This window comes from Amphiura filiformis, chromosome 7 (assembly GCF_039555335.1).
Source record: "Amphiura filiformis chromosome 7, Afil_fr2py, whole genome shotgun sequence".
NCBI classification, from domain to species: domain Eukaryota; kingdom Metazoa; phylum Echinodermata; class Ophiuroidea; order Amphilepidida; family Amphiuridae; genus Amphiura; species Amphiura filiformis.
The window spans coordinates 55,602,486-55,626,872 of NC_092634.1; the positions used below are offsets into that span (position 1 = coordinate 55,602,486).

Genomic DNA, 24,387 nt, shown 5'->3' on the forward strand with positions numbered 1-24,387 from the left:
ACAATACAATATATTGTATATGATCAAGTTGTCACGTTAATCAAAAACTTGACACTTCACTATATTTTCCAATATTACATGTATCTATTTTTCTCTGGTAACAAACATCACCAGTCGTCGATCGTGGTAATGTAATAATCGCGTCCTTGCTCAGCTCAGTTGCTTATTTGCTTTCACCCACCATACTGCCTAGAATTTGTTTCTTTTAATCATTTCCGTACCTCAACGCTGAAGGTCATTGCTAGCGTACCTGGCCTACTTTCAGTCGGCGCATGGCCAAATAGACAGCGAGGCATATTTCACGCTAGTATGAACACTCTTGCAGTGTGGTTTTATAGCACGTAGGTTTAGTGGCCTTGGACCTTCCAAAAAGCAATATCGTTTGACATTGAATCTGCTATTTTTATCTATTTTTACTTTTTCTTTTTAAAATGTTGATGATGGATTTCTGTTGGCAAAGCACGGGCAATATTAGTTGTGACAATGGTTGCTGGTTTGTGTTGTTGTGATGTTTTCAAGGGATATTGTGTTGATTAACTGTTTTAGATCTTTTGGCTGATAATGTCAAGTTTGGTGGAATAATAATGTGATAAATATAGATATGTTTAAATGCTCCAAATATTTAATGAATCTTACTCTTATGTAGAAGATATATGTTCGAATATGATGAGTTATACATGGATTGGTAAACCACATGTTTCACAACTTGAACTGTTTTTAAGGTTGGGTGAATTGTACTCAGTCTTTGAATAACTCAATTGATGGTTGATAAAACCCCATTCCATTGAAAATGGAATAACGCAGGAGATTTGACGCAACATTTGAGTTGTTCATTTGGGTTAGTGTTGGTGTTGGGTAAAAAATAACCCAGTGTTTGTACTTTGTAGCAGTGTAACATACGAGATGCATGCAGTTCAGGTTTTATCAGATTTTATTCAATTTAATCAACTTTTGAATGCTTTCTTGCTGTAACAATCGCATTACTAACATTTTTCTCTATTTCTTTTTCTTTCCGTTTTCTACAGATATTCCTGGTCTGATAAACCCAGGCCTGGTCGAGTCCCTTCAGAGTGAGGCGCAGCTCTCGCTGAACGAGTACGTGGCCGCGATGCACCCCGCCGATCCACTGCGATTCGCCTGTCCTACTCAGTCTTCCTCCGTTAAACATTCGATCTCGCGTGGTGAGCCAGCTGTTCTTTCGCGAGCTAATTGGCGACGTGTCAATGGAGGACCTCTTGAAGCAAATGCTTCTGTTACACTGAGTTCACAGCTCAAAGGTCATCACTAGAGTAGAAACCATTTTGGGGATGTTGTAGTGCTGTTCAGATTGACATTATAAAATGTTACATAAATTTTTAATGAAAAATTGAGTAAATTAATGTATTATATAAATTAAAATTATCGATATAAGTAGCACACGAAAAGCACTTGTAAAAAAGAATAGGAACACAGCACTAACATACACCTCCACATTGGTTATCTACAACTGTGAGTACCTTAAAACACTTAAACCGATGACGCCCTTTAAACCCTCTCCACCGATTCACTCACGAGGGCGGGTGTCATCGTCACAGAATCGAACCCACCACTGACCGATTGAGTCATTCCGCCTCCATATTTGCATATATTAGGTGGTATAAAACTTTTTACCTACATGATGTAAATCTTTTCATTTGGTTAAGTTATTTATGATAAAGAAAAATAGAAGAAATGTTTTTTGTGTTCTTGTACATTTCACTTGAAAAGAAGCTTCAAACTTCTACAGTGTTATAATATGTGATGGTTTTTTTCTAAGCTTGGTGTTAACAAATTCTGTGTTTAGATCTACCATTGCTTTGTCATATCTGCAAAGTGTTTAAGCTTTAATCGGTTGAATAATTTTTCCCTAAAATTTTTTCACTTCTTCTTGACACTTAATCCAGCATTTTCTAACGTAAAACATGCACATGTTTTTCCGACTTTTCTCGGAAAAGTTTGTCAATACCAAAAAAATGTATATCACTTCATCGGTAACATAGTTGCATCAACTCATTACCCATAATACACCATGCTGGCTTGTCTAGCTGTTGAAATCCACTGAAAATTATTTCCTACAGTAATTATAATTTAACCTTTTCTTTGTTAGAATCAATCAAATGCAAATTGTCATTGTAACCTCTTTGTCCGTTTTGTACAAATGTTATAAAAAGCAAAACACTAAAGTATGTATGCAAATTGCAAAACATGGAGCGGAAAAAATATCTAGAAATTGTGTAAGATATATTTTAAAAAAGACAGCAATTGGAAGACTAGTATATCACTTTTTTGTACCTACCTTAACCTGTACATGTACAGCTTATAATATATTCAAGCTAAGTTAAGACCACTAGAGGTGATGTCGTAGATGCGTATATTACTATGTGTGCACGTCATTATTTAAAGAAAGGGTATAACTTACATTGAATAGACTATAATAAGCTTTAATTAATCCTCAACTTTTAATGCAGCTGCCGCCAAATTTTAAAAAGAGTTTTACCTTTACGCGAGAAATATGCAGTTCCGGTTGAAATCCGTACTCCCCCTATGGAACACATGACCTTAATCGCCCACACAAAGGGCGTAGATTGTAAATGGAGTCACCCATATTCAGGTAACCCCACTTGAAATTCACACTCCCTGTGTTGGAAGATTAAGGTCATGTTTTCCATAGGGGGTGTAGGGATATCAACCGGAATAGCCCATCTAATCTAGTAGGCCTGTGAAAGGCAAGGATGCGGATTGGGTCGAGACGCAAGTAGTGTGAATTTGAAAAGGTAACCAAGACATTGGATCTATATTTTGTTTGTTGTTGTCATGGTTACTGCTATTTTTTTCTTGTAAAAAAGAGTTACAAACGGTGTGCATCCTGGTTAAACTGAAATAAGATAATGTTGCTAAGTTATACCATAACTGAAATATTATATTATATACCCATTCATGTCCTTACCTTTTTTGGCTTCAAAAAATATCTTAGCAACAGATAATCCCATGGATGTTGCCACATTGAAAGGTTTTGGCCTAGATTTGCATGATAGAATTTATTTTTGTTTTTTCATGTCATTTCGACCCTTTTTGTACTATATAGGCCTACACCATACCATTTGCTAGAGCAGGGACTGTAGTCATATGTAAAAAATTTATTTTATGAAACATTTAAATTTGTAGCATGTTTCACTAGGATTGAATGTTTTCACATTTTGCAAAGATACAATATATGTTTAACCCCATGAGAACTACCTGCCTATTGGTCAAAAAGAAGTTTTCATTGGACCAATCAGCAACATTGTTACAATAATTTCATTTCATTTCATTTTTATTTAGCACTCAATATACATCAAAAATTGCAAACAAAAAGAAAATACAATAGATTGCACATTATGGATAAAATACTTTAAAATCTACTGTACATGTATGTAATTCAGGTACCAGAATAAACTATTGCACGAGGTGACAATGGAATAAATACCAATGAGTACCAAGGATAGCCCAAAAAGCCTTCCGAAGAAAGCTTAATTCCATTGGGGTCCTTGTAAGGCAAAAAACAATAAAGCAGCTGCAGCAATGAAATTGGGATGAATTATGCAAAAAAATTGGGATGAATTATTTGCAAAACTCCATTCTGATTGGTGATTAAAATGAAGATAACATGTAATTGACCAATCAGAGGTAATGTTAGATAGGCAGGTAGTGCTCAGGGGTTTACTCAGCAACTTCAGAACATGTTAGTGCCTCTTATCAACGGTATAGTGATGGATTATGATGATGATTATTCTGGTACAATATTTGGGCCATCACTATCGGTTTGATACTTGGCAAGAAATAATTCTGAAAAGTGTCGACCAGGGGTAGCACTAAAATCTTTCAAATATGGGTCCAAAACAATAGAAATAAGGGGTTCAAATGACCGTTTAGCAACCTCTACATGGTAATTTTGTGCGCTAAAGCTACAAGAATGCACCTATGACCGCATGGCGCATAACACAATCTCTGGTGTCAACACTAGAAAGTATTTGCTTATATTTGATAGAGAAATTAAGCGCACTTCTGTGTAATTTTCCCCATATTTACACAATAAAAGGATCACTAAGATAATCACATAACTTTTCAGTGGGGAAAACATTTTTTTTTGATCAAACAAACAAATCGAACGGCACTTTGATTTAATATAATTTTGAAATTATAAATATGAAATTTTGTAATATGTGAAAATATTTCTATGTAGTACCAGTTAGGTCCTTACAGTAGCAGTGCAATTGGTTAGGAAGATATTTTGTAGTAATTTTTTTTTCGCTTGGGTATCAGCGATGTCAGCCCTCTGTTTAAAAGGGACTCGGACCAGGAATTGGTGTAAATCAGTAAATGACAGGAGGCTGTATAAAAGATATTGATAAGATTATTTGAATTGTTTTTGTGAAAAAGAGTTTACCTAATATAATTAATATTTTGCATTCTAAAATGTAATTCTGTATTTTGTTGTTAAAGAAAACTGTTTATTAGTTTGTATCGCTTTGTATTGTTCTGTTTCCCTGACCTATATATAGTAATGTCAGCCTTGTGGTATGCATCACTTAAAAGTTCACAATAAGCTGCAATCTCTGCTATTCAAATTTTTGGTAAATCCCGTTTACAAGCTTTTGCATGTGGACCCATGACGTCATGCCAATGTGCACATTGTCAGCGAACATCGTTACTGCACATTTCAAATATGCACATCGGCGCGAGGACATCGGGAGTCCAAAATGCCAAGGCTTATGGGATTTGTGTCAATGTGTCTCTAGTGAACAACAGTGAATAGGTTATCCCCTGTAAGCTTACTCTCAATTTTTTGCTTAGGACACAACATTTTGCAAGAATATGGGCCTCACTCACAGTCAGTCACCAGTAATTCCTAAAATCTGTTGCAAGTGAAACCAAAGTTATATCATCAAACAGTTGAAAGTCTACTAAGTTGATATAGTGACCAAAGGTTGAATTTGCGAATAAGTTTTAACAAAGAAACTTTATTGCTATAGCATTATTAATTATGGTCTTGAGAATACAGAGCTAAGAGCATCATTTGTGTTTTTGTTTTTCTTTGTTTTTAATAAAATGTTAACTTTTTTGAGTTGTTGATAAAATAAGTGTTATGATAAACGAGTGCATTTAATCTACCCCGTAAAATGAAATATGGTATAGGCCTACATATGTCCTTTGTACTAAAACAAGTAAGAAATCAACTTGGTTCCAAACATATTGAGTTTGATACACACTTAATAGAATGCTGCATACTCCCCCCATTTGGGGCATCTATAAACATCTCAACTGTCTGTTTAAGAAAGAATATTTTATTGAAAATAACACAAAAAGTTTACTCAGCAGTTAGTTGTTTATAGATGCCCCAATGTCGAGGTAAAAATTACCCTCTTTTTTCTCAGTGAATATAGAATCACATTCTATCTGTTGCATAAACAGGTACTCTGCTTTGGTATTAACTCAAAATAAATGCCAAGCAAGCATTTATTTAAAATGGCCTTGGAATGGTTGCATAACTTCCTTTAATTGCTTCCCATAGATCAATGAACTTTACCCATCACCTAACCCTACTTCAGTCCCTCCCCCTTTATCCATGGTGAGTCTTACCGCATCTTAGTAGAAACATTAAACAAGGGGTGGGTGATCTATCTAGGGCCCTCAACGATGTCCAATGCAGCCCACAAGATCTCACAAACAATATTTATAATAAAGCAAAATGCATCTCGTCAAACTGCTTTGCAATATGGCTTCCAGGATCAATAAAAATCCCTTTAAAAGGGATGTACTGGGACAAGGTTGTTTACGAGGAGTAATATCATATTTCTTAATAGGGGAAAATGGGTGGCTACTCCTGAATTAAACCAACAATCAATGGCCTTAGGACAATCTTAAAATATGAGTAGCTGTGTAGGACAATCATATAAAAAATGTTACATATTGATTACAACAGGGGGGAAGACACAAACTGCTACAAAATATTCAAATTTTAAACACTAACTTTCTTTCACAAACATCAGAGCTAGAAAAAATGTGAATTTCCAAGGAATATAAACTCAAAATTTCCCACTAAGAAGATAAGATTTCCCTTCAATGTGTTAATTTTCAAATGCCACATTTCCCAGGAATGAAGTTCCAAATTCCCCAATTTGTCCTGGTATGACAAATACAGGGAACTTAAGATAGTGATATTTCCCCTATCACTATCACACCCCCTATCACATGACTTTTGAAGTAATACCAATATTGGGCTATTCCAGTTGAAATCCATGCCCCCATGAAGACATGACCTTAATCTTCTACTCATGGAGTGTGATTTTCAGGTGGGTGATTCCGTTTTAAATCTACACCCCCTGCATAGGAGATTAAGGTCATGTCTTCCTTAGGGGTGTACTCATTTGGAAGGTTCACAAATGGAAGGTTTCTACAACAGTAGCATAACTCAAAACTCTTTGATTCTATAACTGAATCCCTGCAAAATATTCCAATAAATTCAATTACGTAGAGTGTGTTTTCATATGGGGAGACTGGTCAAACAAAATTATAAAAACTGTTCTTGGCATTATGTTTGCTTTTGGTGAAGGCCGGGAAAAGGGCAAAGACGGGGGAAAAAGGGCAAAGACACCAAACCTGAATGTCCTTGTGATGATCTAACAGGACTAGACAAAATGGATATTATTCTAAATTCTATAATCCACACATAAAAAAATATTAATACTATAGTCCTAATTACCAAAAGAAGGCCACAGCCTGGGGTTAATGATGAGTTAAATTCCCAAGAAAAATGTAAATTTCGAATTTTTTAAATAGGATAAAACTTCAGGGATGAATTAACAAGGCGAGTTTAAGTAGTAGGACAGAGTTCAGTCCAAACTGGAGTTATACATCATCTTATACAAAGAGGAATTACAAATATTTGTTAAATTGCTCATTAAGTCATTACAAATGCATGACTTGTATAAAGTGATCAAATGTTATTATCATAAAATATTCAATGTATTTAGCCTTGGATCAGATATTGGTTTTGCTGTCTGCTGCTAGTATTTTAAATAAGTCCTTGATATATTAGTGACAAAAGTTATGTCACTATTGCTTGTTTTGTTTAATCTATCGCAAGGTCATTGCATTAAAGGAAACTTTATCAAAATTATCAATTTTACAGCCAACATGCTAAAAACTGGATAAGGGTGTGGTTCCTTGTTTGTTTTATGTTTGTTCAATGTGGAGACACACTTGGGTCTTGATGGGACCGGGCATTAAAGCACTCTGGCGTATATGGACATAAACAAAGCTGTAGCCAAGGGATGGGGGGGGGGCTTGTAACAAACAAATGCCTCCACCCCCCCAAAATAATAATAATAAATGCCAATCTGAAAAAAGGGCCACTTTTTTCTGTTAAAAAAAAATCAGCCCTTTTTTTAAAGAAAAACAAACAAAAGGAAAACAAACAAAAGGTGAACTTTTTTCTGTAAAAACATTAAAATCAGCCTTTTTTTGGAAGGAAAAATTCACAAAAGGTCCACTTTTTTGACACTTTTCCAGTCACCGCTACCATAAAAACAACAGCACATGAATATTTTCCTTTTGCGTATAGTTCAATGTACAGAAGCTTGGAATCTGGAATTTTAAAACAAGGGAAACTGTTCAAAATTGACAGAGCACAACAAATTCATCACAGGAATATGTCCACTTTTAGAATGAACATAGGTAGTGCTTGTGAGTTCATTCACCTCAGATCTTGTGGAATACTGTAGAAGTGGACATTTTAGTGTGATTAATTTTTTGCACTTTGCCAATTTTTTACCGTTTCCTTTGTTTTTAAATTCTAATTTTCCTTACAATTGACCTATAAACAAAAGGAATATATTCTCGCGTTATTATTTTCATGGTAGAAGCTTGGAACGCGAAAAGCGTGAAAATAAACCTAGCTCAAAAATTTCTCTTATAGTATCTTGTTTGAGGGATAGACCTTGAAATTAATATAAAGCTTTTTATCCACAGGACAGCTGAAGACTTTAATTCATTGATCAAAATCGGCTCTTTTATTGATCAAATATTCAATAGATAACTATGGAAAGAATTATATTTATTGTGATACCAATTTATAATAAGTTAAGACATACTAGATATCTTAATATCTTACCAACAAAAACTATGAAAGGGAGATGTGTTTTTTAAGAAATTTAAGTGGTTTGCACTTGTTTAAGGCTACAAAAAGTCTATTTTGATTTTCTGTCCGCCGTCCACACTTCCGGGCCTGCCCTTGCATGAATTCATTATTGTGATTTTCCGAAAATAAAACTAAACTGATAAATTTTGAAGAAAAAAAATGATGAATATCTGTGCATTTTAGTGGAAAAATCAAGCATCCATTTTGCTACCAGCGATTCAGTCAACTCGTTGCGATAGATAAGTGAGTGAGTGAGCGATACATAACAACACAATTTACACTTGCGTTTGGTCAAATAATGAAAGTTACAAAAATAATGAATAATGAAAAAGTTACCTCATTAGTTTTCAGAAATTTCGTGACAGGAAACTCAAGATACAGTAGCTTAAAGTTCTTTATCTTCTTCAGATATATTAGAAAAAATACCAGGAATCTATTTTAACGAAAAATGTTAGAGGATTGGTGGCATCATCAAGGACCAGTATCTCTGCAATTTTTTCTCTGCAAAGTATTTGTAAGGAGTTGATCTCTCATGATGCAAAAGTTTTTTATTCATTCTAATCCAGTCTTAATTTGAATATTTAAATGAGTCCTGTTATTTTGTGAAAGAAAGTTGATGTGTTAGTTGAAAAAACATGAATCATTTTGATTATCACTTTTTCCAGCAGCAAAGTGGATCTTTCCCCATTTCCCTAAATCTTTGTCACATGACCGAATACGGAACAAATCACACTTTTTTTTGGAGACTGAGGGAAGATCTATATTATTGCACTGCATACATTTCACACATGCTGTAAAGCATTTTTGTAAAATAAAAACAACCAAGAAACAATACAAATTAAAAATGGAAATAGTTATAGAAGTTTAGGTATGATGTGCCACAAAACACCCAGCACCAAAGAAGGGAAGAAATATTTTCCAACACTTAATGTTTCTAGACATGGAAAAAAGGTGTTGAAATGGTAGTCAAATGGTCATTAAATTATATATTACATGATGAATAATTCTGTTTAAAATCAAATTTACAGTGGAAAGTAATAATTCAAAAGTTTTCTTTAAAAAAGGGAAAGTTTTGAAAGATATAATAATTATCAATTTATCTTTAAGAAAAAATAGTTATTTTTCTTATACTACATGTATATGTAGTTGTAGTGTGTTGTAGCACTGTCTGCAGAACTCAAGCGAGCATCATCCCCAGAGTATCTCGCTCCTGTTTATTTGTTGCAATTTTAGTACTGTTCACCCTGGGAATGATGAACTTGGGATTATTTTTTTCAAAACAAATGTTTGTTTCTTTGTTTGTTTGTGTATTATTTTAGCAGCTGAGCAATTTCAAACAAGAAATAAACCTTGTATTTATGTATCCAATCTGAAGTATTATGTTAATGTAGTAATTTACATGAATTTGAATATTATCGATGGAAATTTGCATACTTTTTTGAAAACTATCGTAGTTATATGCAATGTACATACTGTACATGTACAGTCCCAAGATTGTTGTGTTGTATTAGATTTCTTTGTGGGAAGATATTTTTGACACTTGTGGTCCTGTGGAACAAATAATAGTAATGTTAAAAATTTGTAATATTATCAATTATCCATTTATTTGACGGAAAACATCTACAGATCAGTATGCAAATGTTGCTTTTAATTAAGTCAAGAAATTTGCATATATGTTAATTTAAATTTGGCAAAATTAAAACTGCTAATATTGATATGCTGTATAAGTAGCTATTTGTGAGGACTTTTTCAGGTTTTAATCATTGCATTGATTCAAAATCTGTTAAATCTGATAATGCAATATTTTTTGACCAAATTTACTGTATTTTTAATACATATAAGTAATTACTTATACAGCATATGTGCAGTAGAATGTGACTGTCATGTGGCCCAGTTTCTATCATACATTGTTACAGGAATGGTTTATAGTACCTACATGTATATTATGGCAAAAAAAGTAAAAAGGAGAGAAATCATGATTTGAATGATAGTTACCAATTGTGTGGTTTTTTTCACCAAAGTGATGATATTTTGATACAAAAGAGATGAAGTCCACAATGTCATAATAGGTTAAGCTGCTGGCTTCAGATGTATTTTTTAAAGTCGGTGCGCCCATATCCTGCAATGATTTTGTGGTAGTGCTGGGCTCAATCAGATGTTGGTAGTTAGTGCCGAGCAAAATCAGATGTTGAATTACACAGTGCCTATAACGAACAGTTTTACAGCTGATACCATCCCACCTTACTATAGTCTTTTACTACCTATAAGAAATAATGGTACAGTCCAATATTGCTAGAAATGTTTACTTTAAGAAAAAGATAAAAATGATATTGTCTATCGATATTCAACCTGTAAAAGTGGTACTTTTCACGACATTAAGTTTCACTCATCAAAACGCTTGAGCATATAACACCTGTTTTATAATACTTATTTTGAATCGGATAAACAACAAATTTTCTCATTTCTGTGGCCTACACACTACATAAAATTTTCAATGTACTTATTTTCAGGAAAGCGCACAGAAGTCTGAAAATCTGTGAAAGTCAGTGAAAAATACCACTTGTACGGTAACTCAATTTGCTGCGTAGATATATTTTGCTGCGATACTTGTGTGGTACTTTTGTCTTGTACATCCATGTTTTTCTGACGAGAGATTTATCGTTGTTATTTGCTGTACATTTGAATGCTGTCACCCCCTCCCCTTGTATATAGTTTATTTATAAACAGATCTTGCTCTTTATGAGACGTCGAGTTGTACTGAGATGATGTTGCCGGTTTCTTTTCATCTATTTCCATGTTTGTTGTTGTTATTGTTTTAAGACCAAAAAATAATAACTGTATCAGCAGATAATTGCAGTATAAGTTACACCACACATGAGATTATTTTGTATAAATTTACACAAAAATAAGATATTTGAGGTATCTATATAATGTATGTTGAAAATCCAACTTTGTAGCCAACATAAGGCTAATGAAAGTTGATTCCAAGTTTCCTGTCGCCTGACTCCCTTATTCTCTGATTGCCCTGTGAATTGGGCCATTCCAGTAGAAATCCATACACCCCCTATGGAAGATGTGACCTTAATCACCCACACAGGGAGTGTGAATTTCAAAATGGGGTTACCTGAATGGGTGACTCCATTTGAAATCTACACTCCCTGTGTGGGAGATTAAGGTTGGTCTGTGTGATTCCAACAGGAATAGCTCATTCTTTGCCCAGTTGCACGAAATCTTTTTCGTCACTTTTTCTGTCACTTTTATGTTGAAAAATCTTGTGGGACTAGAAAAGGGGCATTTATTGGAGGATATATACGGTATGTATTTTTAATCTTGACCCACAACACTATTTGAAGAAGACTTAGACCTTGGTATTTCTTACTATTTTCCTCGTAGGGTTTCTTCTTTTCATTATTATGTGTATCCTTTGTTATGAACACAAAGAGCGGTCAACTCTTTGACACAAACGTGCACTGATTAGATTGCAGGCTTGGGTTCTTGGAATTGGAAGTCCGGGTGTAGATCAATAATTATGAGGATATTATTTCCCTGGTTCTATAAAATATATTACATGTTTTCAAAATGGGCATGATGTGGAAATATGGCCACCAACATCTGCCCTATTATAATGCTAGCTTTGAATTGACAGCATACTTTAAAAAAAACAGTGTATATTTTTGAAATTATTATCAAAAATCGAACATATTATCTCATTATGTTCTTTATATCTCAAAGCCACACTATCATCATCTCAGAAGAAGGTGAAGGTGTGGCATCTGAGGTATGTCTAAGGTATATATCTGACAGCCACACTATCATCATCTCAGAAGAAGGTGAAGGTGTGGCATCTGAGGTATGTCTAAGGTATATATATCTCAAAGCGAGAAGAATAGATATATCGGTTTTGCATCTAAACTCTTCGGATGAGCCGAATTCTCAAAACAAGGTGGTCCTGATTTTCCTGCTTTTGTAATAATACTCCACCATGACACTACAAGTTTATACAACTCATATTTGCTTGATATATCACATTTATAAGAATAAATAGCCACTACTTATAACATACCAATGAAATGACAAATTGTTGTATTTATCAGTGAACAAATAAAGGGTTATTTGTTGAATTTGTTGGACACTATGATGTCAGTCTGTTAAGACTTTTGAGTTAGACCTTCAAGTGTTGTCAAAATAAGGGCATCCACGTTGGTCAAGAAGATATTTTACCCTTCCCAGAATCCTTTGCAACATGTTGCATCACTTCATTACATCAAATGTCACTTCTTTTACTTTATATAGTTCCCTTTGTTTTCATGTCGAGAATAGACTGGCTAAACATGGGCCGATAGTCAAGAAATGAGCATAATTTAAGAGATCTGGATGTGCTCTGTTAATTCAGGTACTTTTTGTCACTGTCAACCCATGTTGCGCTAGATAGCAAATCAGTACAGAAAATTGAAATGGAAGAAATGCATTGTGGGAAGTGTAAGATATCTTATCTGGGCATCACTAAAGGATGTCCATATATTCAATAATATTTTGTTTTTATTAATGGGAAATAAGAAAATTTGTTATTTTGAGAAAACTTTGCTTCTCCAGGTCGCCTTTCTAGGCCTGTCCAACAATTATGATACAATATATCCTCATGTTCAACAATTATGATACAATATATCATTTCAAGATTTTCCATGTCGTTGGATGTAATTCTGTGTCATCATAAAGCATGTGTGCTAAGATTTTACTGTATTGCAGAATACTCCATATCGAGGATTGGAGCCAATAGGTCCTATCTGTAATAGCTGGCTGCCTTATAGACATTTTGATAATTTCTGTATTCTATACTAGTATACACATCTAAAAATATAACTCCTAGCAGCTATTGCAGATAGGGCTTTATTGTCCTAAACCAACCAGATATTGGTGTCAAATAGTCTACAAAACCTCCCAAATGTCTCCTAAAATAAGCCCTTAATAATTACTAAATAAATTATGTACCTGAAATGTTTAATTTTCTACCTCTTTTATCATTATTTTTTTCACTGTGGCATTGTCTTGTTTCACGTCCTCACCAGTAATGTCATTGTATTATTATTCCAACAAGTGTTTAAACTCATTTGGTAAAAACAGTGATGACATTGCTGTATAAAGGACTTGAATACTAAGGTTATAAATTTGAAAGTAAAATGTGGCACACTGGTATATGGTCTTTGAGGTTTAGCAGCTTAATATGATATTAAGAAGAAGATAGAGGTTCACGATAATAAATTGAAGAATGAACACACACCTGCACACACCCTTACATTTGTGCATATATATTACAATTCCAGTGCTTTTTCGACTTGAAGAAGGCTTTTGATACAGAAGACCCAAATTTAAGTCTTGGTATTAAACCGGGCCTTTAGACTGTGGCAATACAAAAAAAACGCATTACATTCAGAGAATGGCTATCTTCTCTGGCTAAACATAGTGACAACTGCTAAACCCAGTGCCCCACTCCACCTGACTGGTTACTGGGATTAAATAGCGGGTCTCATGTTTAAAAAGCCCTGTGGTAGGGCTATAGGAACTATGTCATGTACATGTAAATGCACCCCCACAAACACAAATGTTTGATCTTACCATGGATCTCACCAAGCATACATGCAGGATCCAGTTCCTGCTATCTTCAGAAGATAGCATTTTTGTACTACAAAAGACTCTGAAAGTAAGTTAAACATTTTCAAACTTAAAAATGCAACCTCTCAAAGACCATGTACCAGAAAGTCAATATCTCATGATGATGATCTGGAACATCGGTGAGTGACATAAGCATCAAACATGCACCATTTTATTCATATCTTATGTGAGAGCAATGAAGTAATGAATGTTGTCACTCAATGATGCGCTCAGAACTCAGCTTTCATAGCCACAATGGTGTAACTGAAATTTAATGCCAAGAAGAGTCAACAATTATGTGTAAACCCTCAAAAACCTGAAATGTTTTAAAAGAATGTTTGTTTCAAATTGCAATTTCTTCAAACATTTATGTCATTTATTATGTGTGGCTGTTAGATGGTTATTTATTTAACAAAAAAGCCTGGTATGAACAAACACTACATTCGTTATAGTTGAAAAATAAACACATTGAAAAATATGATATTTGCTTGAGAGTTTGTTTATTTGTTTGTTTGTCTGTAATCATGGTAATGAATTAATGTAAATTAGTGTTTCTTTGAGTGAAAAAACAGCACCATCTTATTTTATTTAGCCTATTATTTGCCAACCTGCATGGCATAGGATCTCAATAGTACGGGGTTCAGTGGCGTACCGTGGCCGCTCCTACCCGGGGGGCTGAAGGAAATTCAATTTTACCGCCCCTTTCTCAACAGCCCGAAAAGGTTGACCCAATTTTTTTTTCCGGTCGTTTGAAAAAGTGAAGAGCAAAAAAAAACAAAAAAAGGATTATAAGCTCTAGCGCCCTAAAAGCAACACATTTTGAGGTATAGTACAACATTTTTATAACTTTTTATACTTATCAAAATTTGTCCGTCCTTTTTTCTTTACTAATTCTTTTTGCCGCCCCTTCGTTTGCCACCCCCTGCTTTTACCCCGGGGGGCTGGTGCCCCCAAAGCCCCCAAAAATACGCGCATGGGGTTAAGACTATTAGCCTTTTCAAAATATGGCGTACACAATAGGAGGGCAGTATTCAATCTGGGTAAAACCCGGCAAATTCAAGACTTTAACCATTTCATGCAGTGCCATCCTATTGTGTCCGCCATATCTCGAAAAGGGGGTGGGCAGTTTTGCATGATTTTTTCTTTGGGACACATTGCATGTTTGAAGTCGGCACAAAATCACTTGCAATATGATATTTTAGGTTATAATAATGAAGAATGAAAAAAAGGCACTTCTTTTTCCAAGCAAAAAAATTGAATTTTGAAATTTGGCTGTATTCTAATTTCCTACAGATCCTCATTGGTGTTTACGTAGTTAGATTTAAAAACATTTTTGATCAATTAATTGTTAAAGATATAAACACTTATCAATAAAACAATTACACTTTTATATTATATTGTATTTTACAAAGCTAAACAAAATACTCAATAAAATTGCAAAAGCATCATCTGATTGAGAAACAGAAAATGTGCTATTCCAGTTGAAATCCATACACTCCAGTCCCTATAGACAATGATAGAAGACATGGCCTTCACGTTTGGACAGTACTTTCTGTGGGACATGAGAGCACATCGGACATATTGAAATGCATTCTGAATAGGAGGAATATCCTGATATCAAATAATTTTGATTTTTTGAAATTCCCGAACAGTCATCAAAGTAAACTTTATAAATCTAATGATATGTACTGTGTATGTAGCTGGGATGAAAAGCCGACGATCAATTAAAAATCCTATTGAAGGTATACATTTTTCCCCGAAAGACCTAATTAAATTGTTTTGGGGGAAAATCCATATTTTCAATCCGAAAGGTCAAAATTTTCAATTGATCGTCGGCTTTTCATCCCAGCTACATATAACATACACTTTAAGAACATATCATTAGATCAAAAATATCAATTTTTAATCATTTGCAACAAAACGTGCATTATATCGCGAATTTCAAAAAAATCAAAATTATTTTGATATCAGAAGGACATCTTCGTATTCGATATGTCTGATGTGCTCTCATGTACCACAAAAAAACTGTCGAAACGTTCATACCAGAAACGCAAATTTATATGCTCTATGGGCCTATGGCCAAAATGGAGATGATGGTCAATCACCCTCACCCAGTCCCCTACAGCCGGGCCTACAGCTTCCATTCCGGAAGAAATCAACTAGTCATCGTGTAACTATTTTAATTAGCATTCATGCCATTATTCATCATTTATGATGCAATTGTTGATTAAAAGAAATGAATGTGTTCATGTGGGTTAGTGTTTATCTAAGAGCTATCTTGTCATTGTAAACATTATGATTACGTATATGGTGACCTTCACAAGCCAAACATATCTTCCAAGAAACAAACCCAAGGCCATGCCGACTTCATTAATTATAACCTTCGTACCAGTTTGTGCCTTTAGACGATCTGTACAAAATTTGGGTTTATTCAAGATTTGTGGATTTATCAAAAGTGTAATCCGGCCCCGGATAATGGATAAGAAACATGAAGTAACTGCCCTCGGACATCCAAAAGGCAAGGTGGAATTCAGAATTAGAAGCATTTTGGAAGTGCTCTATGCATGATGTACCAATCGGAGGGGGGGGGGGGCTAACTTTTTATTGCCATTGTGTGTTCGATGTCTCGGCCTCAGGTCTGGGCCCTCCCCCTTCCCCCATTTACAAATGTTTAATTGTATTGAAAAGAGAGCATCATGACCCACATAGTGACACATTTGATATTCATAACAATTTTGTCACCCCCTTATATGCCAAAAACCACATCGGGTCTCTTCCAAAGAAATTGGCACACCTCTGAGGCCTAAACCATGTTAAACCATCGAGATGGTTAAACTGATGTAGGCCTACACGCAATAATAAAGTAAAGACCTTTCAACATGTTCCATGACTGAGTCTTTAGCCTGGGTCTTTAGTTCCGCCTTTTACTAGGCCTATACATACAGAAAACATACATTGCAATTAAGATATTTAGAAAATATTTAGCCGCTTGATCGATTATAATCGATCAATCAATAAACAATGTTCTGGACCATTCATAGTTTATTACATTACAACAAGTAAAATTAGAATTTCAAATAAACAGTATAGTCGTCTGTGCGATTTGTTTCCGATATTTGGTACATTTGAAAAATGAAAGGAAAAAGGAAATTAAATTGCGCTAGTTTGGCCTTCAAATGTTGCGCAGACAGCTAAAGAAATCGATTTCTGCTAGGCAAGGACATTGTCTGATTGTAAATAAATATATGGAACCAACATACTAACATACATGTACATTATATTGGAAAGTTGCGACTTGGTAATAACTTAACCTATATACACACAGGAAAAAAAGATGAAAATCGAATAAGCTCGGTCGGCGTCAAGCAAACCATATCATTGCCATGATTGAGAAGAGAGTATAAACAAACAAACAAAAATAGTGCTGTCGATTTAGAAACTAAAAACTGATCTGATGACACATGGTTGGTTGGATTTTTTGAACCCCCCCCCCCCCACTTAGCTTAGGCCTATACATGAGAGAAAAAAAATCTTTCCCCGCTATCACAAAAACAAACAAAAAACACCCTTTCACATGAATTAAGAAAATAATTGTAAACCAATATACTGTAAGTGAGGACATTATTCTATAATACCACATGTACAATGTGAGGACAGTATCAATATAAAACATCAAGGCCGCAGGGCCGGCAGGCCCGAGGCCAAAGACTCCCATACGACGAGTAAACACTCCAAGTGAGTTCCAATATAGAAGGAAAGCCCAGTGACTTTGACACCATAGAATATATGTTCTACTTTTTAAAACTTTTAGGCCCTATCGGGGGTTAATTTATAGTTTAAGCTTTTTGGATGTATACATATTTCGCGGTTAGTAGTTCTTTGTTGCCCTGCGGGGCAATCTAGTTGGATATCCAAATGTAGCGGTTAGTGTGCCTTTTTAACGAAAAAATAACCACATTCATATTAAGAGACCATCTTAAAATCTATACATTTACTGACGACATTATTCTATAGTTTTACCTTGTAGTAAAGTAAAGACAGCAGCATACATACGTACACGAAACAACTAATTTATATTAGACAAAATCCTTGGTTAATTTATAGTACAAGGTTGCTGTGACTGGTTTCCGCCTTTTATTTACACCGCGCACTATTGCCGAGACGGTTATATAATGCAAAAGATCTATATACACGCGTATTAATTTGTAATTACAAAGAAAAATATTGAAATTATAGACAATGTATTACGTATATTGATTTATGTATTTCATGTTTTGTAACCTATTAAACCATACTTCTGAACTATGCCGTTACGGTTGACTTGCTTTTTTCGATCAAACTTCTGTTTTCTTTTTACCCCCCCATGTTTTTTAATTGCTTGTTTAATCGTGCACCCCTCGGCCTCCCCCCTTTCGACTTGCAAAAAATTGCTTGCCCCACTCTTGCCCTGTCATAAATCGACGAACTCTCCTCATTTTGCCAAGGGGGGGGGGGGGCAGATAGGCAACCCGCAGACTCGTAAAGTGTGTACTTTTTAGTTTTGCACACAACAAAGGCCAAACCAAAAACAGTCAACATAAGCTACAACAAAGCAATATTAAACTATCAACGAGTTTTTTGTTTTGTTTTTTTGTTTGTTTGTTTTTTGTTTTGTTTTGTTGTTGTTTGTTTGTTTTTTTGTTGTTGTTGTTTTGGGGTGGGGTAAATGTTATTTTGTTTTATCATCCCAATCTAGCTCTAGGGTATACTATAGGGCCTTAAACCGTTGCTCTGCTAAACCCAGTGACCGCTCCCCCACAAAAAAGTTTTAGCGGTTCTGGGGTAGGGCTAAGCCAATCTGGCCCTGTGGTAAACCCACTAGGTATATCATGGGTATTAAACCCAGCCCTGTGGAACATCATTATACGCTGGCGAAGTTACGTAATAATCGGATTAACTACCATAGCAATAGGTGAAAACAATTTTTGAATATACCGCGCTGCACTGATACGTTCACGCGGTACCTCTTCATTGAACCATATCATGCTGATCACTTGCTGTAAGATCTTTGAAAAGACCAGTATTGTATTCAATCTATGATTGCAGATATACACAGGTGATGAGTGTAACCTGCTTGTAGTGCAGCGCGATATGTTCAAAATTGTTTTCACCTATTGCTATGGTAAATAATCCGATTAATTACGTAACTTCGCCAGCGTATATAGATGATACAGGGTGTCTCAATTTGATGCAACGGGAAAATTTTCGTCCAAATGTGTTTTTGTTTTCAATTCAGCATCGAAGTGGTTACGTAATTCTCTTGGTTACCGGATCACGCTACTTTGGTATGCCTTCGAGTGCCATATACTTTATGTGGTGATCATTTCGATCGTGGTTCATTACTCTAGCGCGTGATCCCGTTGACATAGTAACATTATGTAACTTCGATACTGAATTCCCGTTCATCGCATATGTATCGATCCCTCCATTATGAATGATGTGCTTATTTCATTTGAAGAACCAGAAACCTTTTGAAATTGCCGTATTTTCTACAAAGACCTTGATATCCCAACGTCATGCGTCTCCATGTAATACATGGCGACACAATATTCAATTCATTCCATTAACCTATAATACCAATCTCAAATATATGTATTTTAATGTTCATATGTTACGTGTAATTAAATGAATATGAAACCCAAGGCAACATTAATATTACATTTGTTTATCAATTTGCGTAGATAGTCCTGGTTGAAATTAAATTAGGTTGTTTGAATTTGCTTGATTTCCTTTCGATTTTTCGAAAAAATGAAATAATATAAATTTGCCAGTCCATACAATTTGAGATGTTTATATCAAAATGTTTTAGATGTTATATTCTATACCAATTTCAGATATAAATGTTTTTAGATGTTTCATGTACTTGAGAATAAACTGATATTCAAGGTTGCAATAAATGGGCAATTGTTTGTCAAAATAAATGACAATCTTCATAATCAATATTGACAATAAACAACGTGATTCTCTCATTCAATTTGCAGTTAATTTTGACATTTTTGGTTGCAGACTGATGTTTGTTAAAATGATTGTCCCGTGTTTTTCTTTAATAGCCAATGGAATCAGATAAATATGGGGTATTATTTTGAAGGGGGGGGGTAGACATTGCCAACAAATTTGGCAATTGTTGTCCATAAAATAGACTAATTGTGTACATTTCTTTTTTAGTTTGGTTTCTAAACTGGGCTGGAGTAAGTTAAAGTTGATTTGAAAAAGGTTCGAAACCCTACTTTTGGCCTCTAGTTCTGTTTTTAAGCACATATTGAGATATTTTACACTTTTCCCACTGCAATAGATATGCTTTGCATTTCCTATCTTTATTTGCTTACTATGCTATTAATGTTACAATAATTGTTTTAAAGAAGAAAATTTTATCCAAACGGTTGCATTTCAGCGCATCACATGGGCGCCCAAGCTCCCATTGGGCGCCTATTCCTTTTTTAAAGGAATTTTTATTATATCACAAAGTGGGACATCGACATAAAGCATATAAGTTTCTTCTGTGCCTCCCAATCTTTATCTTATATGGTGTATCTTGTATATTAATTTCTCTCTATCTCGGGTCTCGTTTCCCTACACAATCTTGAAGGTTTCTTGTGTTATCATCAAAGTTGGCAATATAAGGGACGCACCATTAGATACTCAGGGGAGGGGGGGTAGGAAGTTGGGGTCGGGGAAAGAAATGTTGTTTCGTCGCCGAAGGCGGCGAAGTTGTTTTTTCCGCCGCTGAAGGCAGCAAGTTTTTTTTTAATTTCATGCATTTATACACAGTTAGGTGGGGAAGTTTTTTTTTGTTTTGTTTTTTTAGTGTTGGTGGGGAAAGTTTTTTTTTTGCTCATATAGTGGGTGAAGTGGTTTTTTTTCAAAAACTTCCTACCCCACCCTGAGAATCTAATGATGCGTCCCTAAAGGAAGGGTAAGGCAAACTGCCAATCGTAAGATAACACGTGGCCTTGCTATGAAGGTTATTTTGTTCTCCTCGCTCATTGACTATATAATTATATGTTATGTCAATTAATGACGTACATAAGAGTCACATGTATCTCAGGGTGATGCATATTATTATCATTCCAGAAATATGTTACATTTTCTGAAATATGTGAACAAATTTTAAGCCTATACTTTTTTAATTGATTTGTAATCTTCAATATTCAACGTATTTTATTTGAAATAAAAATGAGGTTTTTTTGGTGTGTTTGTGTTTTTTATACTTAGGCCAGTATAAAATACTGTCCTACGGTGTGTGATGTACGGATCTGTCGCTGAAGCATTGTGCTTGTTTAGGCCGAGTAAAAAAATACATGTTTCTCGTCCGCGCCCTCCTCCTTTTTGAAGATTTTACAAATTTCTTTTTATTTTGTAAACTTTCAGTTATAACTTGTTGAAAAAGATGTTTCAGAAGTTGAAACTTATTTTACGGCTTTCTAAATGCATAATACATCATTTCAGAAGAGTTTTGTGATCACTAGAGGGCCTACCTCCCAAAACTATAGAATAAAAAGGGCCTCCTCCTTTTCTCAGATATCAATCTGTATGTCGAATACCCAAAATATGGTGCCAAATACAGGTTTTTAGCGTCGTTTTCCAATAAAAAATAGAAAATAAAAATCCCCTCATCCTCCTAATTTTCAAAAACCCGGACGAGAAACATATTTTTATTTTTACTTGGCCTTATACAAAATGTTATATGTTTGTACATAAAATCAGTCAAACTCTGAAACTCTCAGCTATTGTGAATCGGATAGCAACGTTTGCCCACTATTTTTTGTGGGACCTGAGAGCACATCAGACATATCGAATTGCATTGTAATATCAAATAATTTTGATTGATTTATTTTTAATTCGCGATATCATACAAATTTTATGGCAAACTATTAGAATTTTATAATATTGTTAATATTTAACAATATTCGAAGTAAACTTTATAAAAATGTAATAATTTGTACTTAAGGGATCTGGAATGAGCGTTTTGAGCGTTTCGACAATATTTTTTGTGGGACATGAGAGCACATCAGACATATTGCATTCTGAATACGAAGAATGTCTTTCTAAAATCAAATAATTTTCATTTTTTGAAATTCCCGATATAAAAATAATACAAATTTTATGACAAATTATTAAAATTTGATATTTTTCACATTTGTGATATATAACAGTCCTCGAAGTAAATTTTATAAATCTAAAGATATATTCTTAAAGTGTATGTAGCAGGGATGAAAAGCCGACGATCAATTGAAAATTTTGACCTTTCATATTGAAGATCTTCAATACGAAAGGCCAACATTTTCAATTGATCGTTGGCTTCTCATCCCACCTACATACACTTTTACGTATATCATCAGATTTATAAAGTTTACTTCGAGTACTGTTATATATCAAAAATATCAATTTTTAATCATTTGCCAAAAATGTGTATTACATTGCGAATTTCAGAAAATCAAAATTATTTGATATCAGAAGGACATTCTTCGTATTCAGAATGCAATTTGATATGTCTGAAATGTCCCACAATAAATACTGTCCAAACGTTCATACCCCATCCCTTAAAAGTGTATTTCATGAAAAGCCGACCATCAATTGACATTTTTTGACCTTTCGTATTGAAGATATCTAAGACCTAATTTTGTGTGTGTGTGTGTGTGTTTTTAGGAAAAAATCTATATCAATACAAAAGGTGAAAATTTTCATATGATGGACGGTTTTTCATCCAGCTACATACACTTTAAGTACATATCATTTAATAGATTTATACAATTTACTTCGAGGACTGTTAAATTTCAAAAATATCAATTTTAAGTACGAGAAAATATATTCCCACAAATGCTCTAGTATTCCTGGTATCAAGGATAAAATGGTTACATGTACAAATTCGCATCATAAGAAACACTTCTGACATTGAGGTTATTCTACCAATGTGGCAATGCACTATTCAGTCATTCGCCAAAGTTAAAATTTATTATTTTTTATTGAACAAAAAAATGTAAAGAAAAATAGAGAAAGGTCATAATTAATAAAATGTTGTCCTTATAATTACGATTGTCCTTGATGTAGGTCATCTCACCGTGAATTAGCCAAACTAGACTGGTGCAGGTGTCTTGCTTAAAACAAAAGGCCAGGACAGAATCATTTCGACCTCGTACGCAAAATAAGGGCGTGGCCCCGAATAACCTCCAACGCCAAGGACGTTTGTACGTTAAATCAGCAAAGAAAGCGAAGTTTGGAAATCGTCGTTTCGCGCTTTTGTTTTAAACAGATTTCCAAGTTCATGTTGTGTTATTTTGTACAAGTTCATTGCCATTATAATAATTAAAACGTCCAAGGCTGTTTTGTGTATTGTTTTGAGGTATTTTGGAATTGAGAATTTGGTTGTACTTCAATGTCAACTTTTGTAGTATTCGGTTGAAGTTCATTGTCATTTAATAATATGCCCTATAGTTATTGTACGTTCTATTTTCATTTTTGGTGTGAAAGAATTCAAATGATAACAGCATCTGATTAAAGCGTGTCAAGGGGACAAACGCAGAAAATTATTACCAATTTTTTTAAACGTTTACTATAAACGCGTTTTTGGGGTTTTTTTTGGTTATAAACGTTTCATACGTTTTTAAAATGTTTTATATACAAGAACTTTTTCACAAATTTTAGTGTCAAAATGTTGTTGCAAAATGTTTTGGCAAATATTTGTCCACAATATTTTGTCAACACTTATATAAAATTATATTAGAATGTTTTGCATTAAGTTTTCCCGTTTGTTTTCTAAATGTTATTAAAACGTTTTATACAATTTTTAAAGTATATAAAACGTTTAAAATACCTTTTAAATAGTAATAATATAACCCAACAATATGTAAACGTTTTCTGTGATACGTTTCGTCACATGTATTCCAGAACTGTATAGCGCTCATTCTTTTGGATTAAAACAAAATATTATCCTAAATGAAACATTATACATACCCTAATCCTTTAGTTAGAACTAGGCCAATATAGGCTATCAAAATTAAATAGTTGACCAATTTGGGAAATAAGGACCCAAACATGCATTTTTAGCCAAAAAACGTGCATTTCTCATTGGGCGTTTGTCGTATGCTATGTCATGACAATCAAGCCCAAAAACTTATTTCTGGGTATGCATTCTAAATAGCCTATATCATGATATTGTCAATTGTCAAATTAAACATAAGAGCAAACTCTTAGCTATACACTCAATAGTTTGTGAATTTTGTGACTGCAATTGTATAAGAAAACATTTTTATGGCCAAATATTTCCAAATATTAAAATAGTGGAAAAGAGGGCATATGGATATGTGCAACATATTTGGGGTGAATTTTCAGGTTTTTTTGTTTTGGTATCATGAACTTTGGGTCGCAATTGTCAAAAAAAAAACAGGTTTAGAGATGGGTGTTTCTAAATTTTCTCAAAACACTGGAAAAAGTACATAATAAATTCTTCGTCGCTTTTTAACGAAATTTCCCGAAATTTTTCAAGAATTGGGCAAATTTACCCG

General features: G+C 34.3%; 1 protein-coding gene across 1 annotated transcript in view; it reads left to right on the forward strand.

Moving 5' to 3' along the window:
- The window catches only part of LOC140157363 (nuclear receptor subfamily 0 group B member 2-like), a 182,051-nt gene extending 177,968 nt beyond the window's left edge, over positions 1–4,083 (forward strand). The window contains 2 exon segments of the mRNA XM_072180532.1: positions 1,026–1,137; positions 1,139–4,083. Of these exon segments, the coding sequence (XP_072036633.1) occupies positions 1,026–1,137; positions 1,139–1,262 (236 nt within the window). The 3' untranslated portion in view covers positions 1,263–4,083.
- Positions 4,084–24,387: the final 20,304 nt, after the last annotated feature.